Source organism: Alexandromys fortis, unplaced genomic scaffold, assembly GCF_014885135.2.
Source record: "Alexandromys fortis isolate MF-2015 unplaced genomic scaffold, M_Fortis_MF-2015_v1.1 scaffold_4, whole genome shotgun sequence".
NCBI lineage: Eukaryota > Metazoa > Chordata > Mammalia > Rodentia > Cricetidae > Alexandromys > Alexandromys fortis.
Genome location: NW_026067944.1, coordinates 20855692 through 20858801, shown reverse-complemented (window position 1 = coordinate 20858801; position 3110 = coordinate 20855692). Strand labels below are relative to the sequence as shown.

The 3110-nt window shown below is 36.8% G+C and overlaps 1 protein-coding gene across 1 annotated transcript; it reads right to left on the bottom strand.

The window, feature by feature from the left end:
* Positions 1 to 1973: 1973 nt before the first annotated feature.
* LOC126505793 (olfactory receptor 5AC1-like) lies at positions 1974 to 2897 on the bottom strand. Its single transcript, XM_050149044.1, is given in 1 exon segment — positions 1974 to 2897. A coding segment is annotated over 1 exon segment (924 nt).
* Positions 2898 to 3110: the final 213 nt, after the last annotated feature.

The window sequence follows — 3110 nt, the reverse complement described above, 5'->3', positions numbered from 1 at the left end:
AGAAAGAAAGAAAGAAAGAAAGAGAGAAAGAAAAAAGACAGAAAGACAGAGAGAGAGAGAGAGAGAGAGAGAGAGAGAGAGAGAGAGAGAGAGAGAGAGAGAGAGAGAGAGAGAGAGGTCAAAAAAAAACTTAAATATAAGGCCGGTAATGTTTAACAGAAGACAAGGTCAACAACTACCAAATGAAGAAAAGTAAAAAACATTCTGGTATCTGATGCTTAGTATTTAGAGTGGAATACTCAGGATTACTGCCAGGATTGTTTTTATTAAGACTTCATCAAAATAGTATGCTGTGTGTAGTATACAGTTATTATAAAAATAAAAACTCCCTATTTTATACAGATTATTTAATGACATTTCAGGAAATAAGACAGAAGCAATTGAACTATCAGGTTTTAGAGGAGTCATCAGGGAAAACTGCTACTTTGAGACCTAGCTAACAGTATTAACAATATAGGTGGTTATTATCAAAGAAGTTTGAATCAAGGTACTCTGATTTGTGCTGGTCAATTCTACTGCCAGAATCCATGGATGTTTTAAGGAAAGTATTATTGTCAGGTTCAGGATAACTCTCTGTGAGTTAGCTGTGGAGATCCCAGATAATCCCAAAGCAATAGAAATTGTTGCATTTTCTCCTGGGGCCCTACCAGAACGACATGGTAATAATCTATTACAGAAAGAACTGTACACTTGACCCAAGACAGCAAGCCAAAAGACTGGAATTAAGCTAGAAGCTCTCTCCCTGCAGAGCTGCCCTAGCCTTCAGAGTACCAGAATGTGCTGTTGAGACTACACGGGAAGAACATTCCTCAATGGCCCTAATTCCTTTCAGGCAGTTTGTGCCCACTGTTTCAGTGCCAGCACGACTGGTGGTGGCTAAACAACATCTTTCTAATTGGATCTTATATGGACTCCAAGGAATAAATGTATACGGTACAGTAAACATGACCAAAAGCACCTGGCTAGGGAGGTCACAAGTTCTGTGGGTAGGATTTACTGCTCATTATTGTGCTAATTGGACACGTGGTCAAACTGCTTTCTAAACAAGTGTATTATTAGTCATAGACAAGGGCAACTTTGAGCCTTGATCAGAGAAGCTTCTTATTGTGGAGGACAATGATTAATGCACAGACTCAACACAGAGCTTTTGAATGTGAGAGAATGTAGGGGACAGAAAAAAAAATTGAATGGCAAAGACAGAAAAATAGAATCGGTATAAATACTGTACTCATATATGAAATTTTCAAAAAAAAAACTAGCTTTTAAAAACTGTCCAAAGTGCTAAAAATAAGCATCTCTTTCTAGATAGGACAACTTTAACACCTGCTGCAAGCAACATGATGGAAGAATGAGCAGAAATAATGTACAAGCCAAAGAAATATTTTAAAGAAGGGATTCTGTGAAAAAAACAATCTCTGTATTCACCATGATCATTGCAATTATAAACAGACAGTTTATAATTATAAACAGATGTCTTTGAAGTGTGATTGCATAAACAAAGACATGAGAGTAGGGAGGGGCAATACTTGCCAGGAAGAAGAGAATCAGCAGGTGTGGGGGGAGGATGAGAGGGGACACTGGGAGATACCTATGATCATTCATATATGAAATAAATAATATTCAATAAATAAAAAATAAAAGTTGAATCCATATACATTGAGTCATGCTTTAATAATATGATAATGCATGTATCAGCAAAAGAATTATTTAATCTTATGAAAACAATAATTTACAGATAACTCATGTTCTCCTTTGAGTGGGAATTCAAAAACAATTTATGCTCTATCTATCCTTAAGAACTTCACTATTTTTATAATAATACTAATACATGCATATTAGCCTACATTTTATTGCTTTACTTAAAAATATGTAAAAATATCCATATTATGTACAAAGTACAGGGCCAGATATTATGATGAAGTTAAAAAGAGAGAATCTGGTGAGAGGAAACACCTTGAGATTTTCAGAAGAGGTCATCGTTTTGTGAGTTTTTTCAAGGCACCCAAAACTTCTTTGTTTCTTAGGCTATAAATAAAGGGGTTCAGCAGAGGAATGATGATTGTATAGAACAATGAATATATTTTACCCTGGTAACTGTCTGTGTCAGATCCAGAGAGCACTTATATGACAAAGAGGGTGCCATAGAACAAAGAGACAGACACCAGATGGGCACTACAGGTGGAGAAGGCTTTGCTTCTGCCCTTCTCAGACTTTGTTTTCAGGATGGCAAAAAGCACACGGATATAAGAAATTATGATGCTCATAAAAGTACTCAACTGTATAGAAAAAGCAAAAATGAAAGCAACCAATGCATTAATAGATGGGTCAGTGCAAGAAATTGTATAGAGTAGCAAGATCTCACAGTAGAAATGGTCTATTTTATTGGAACTACAAAAAGTTAATCTAAATAACAATCCTACATGAAGTAAGGCATGTAGAAGTCCAATTAAATATGACACACATATGAACTGAACACGGAGTCTTTTGGACATTACAACTACATAGTGCAGAGGGTTGCATATGGCTACATAGCGGTCATAGGCCATTGCTACCAGGAGGCAAGATTCTGCAGTTGCACTTGAACAAAAAAAATAAAATTGGGAAAAACACTCTCCCAGGGATATTATGTCATTCCTATTTAAAAATTTCATAAGCATCTTTGGAGTCACAGAGGATGAAGTACAGGCATCAGCAAAAGCTAAATTTCCAAGGAAAAAGTACATGGGAGTGTGCAGATGGGGATCCTTGCAGATGAGAAATATTAAGCCAAGGTTGCCCACCATGGTGATGACATAGATGAAGAAGAACACCAGGAACAGGGGGACTTGCAGCTCTGGACGATCTGTTATTCCTCTGAGGACAAACTCAGTCAGCAGGGTCCAGTTTCCTTCCATCATACCAACTCAGGTTGCTCACTGCAAGGAGAGAAATTTTTTTCATGTAAGACTCAGTAAGAGTAGGATCACATTGAGATGACATTCGTGTGCTTTAGGTGCTCCGTAATTAAGAAGGTGTCATGTTTTGCTTTTTAACCATGCCAGAAACAGAAAATATTTTCTGAACAATTTTAATATAGGCTTTCTGCACCCAATCATCTAAAGGATAAATGA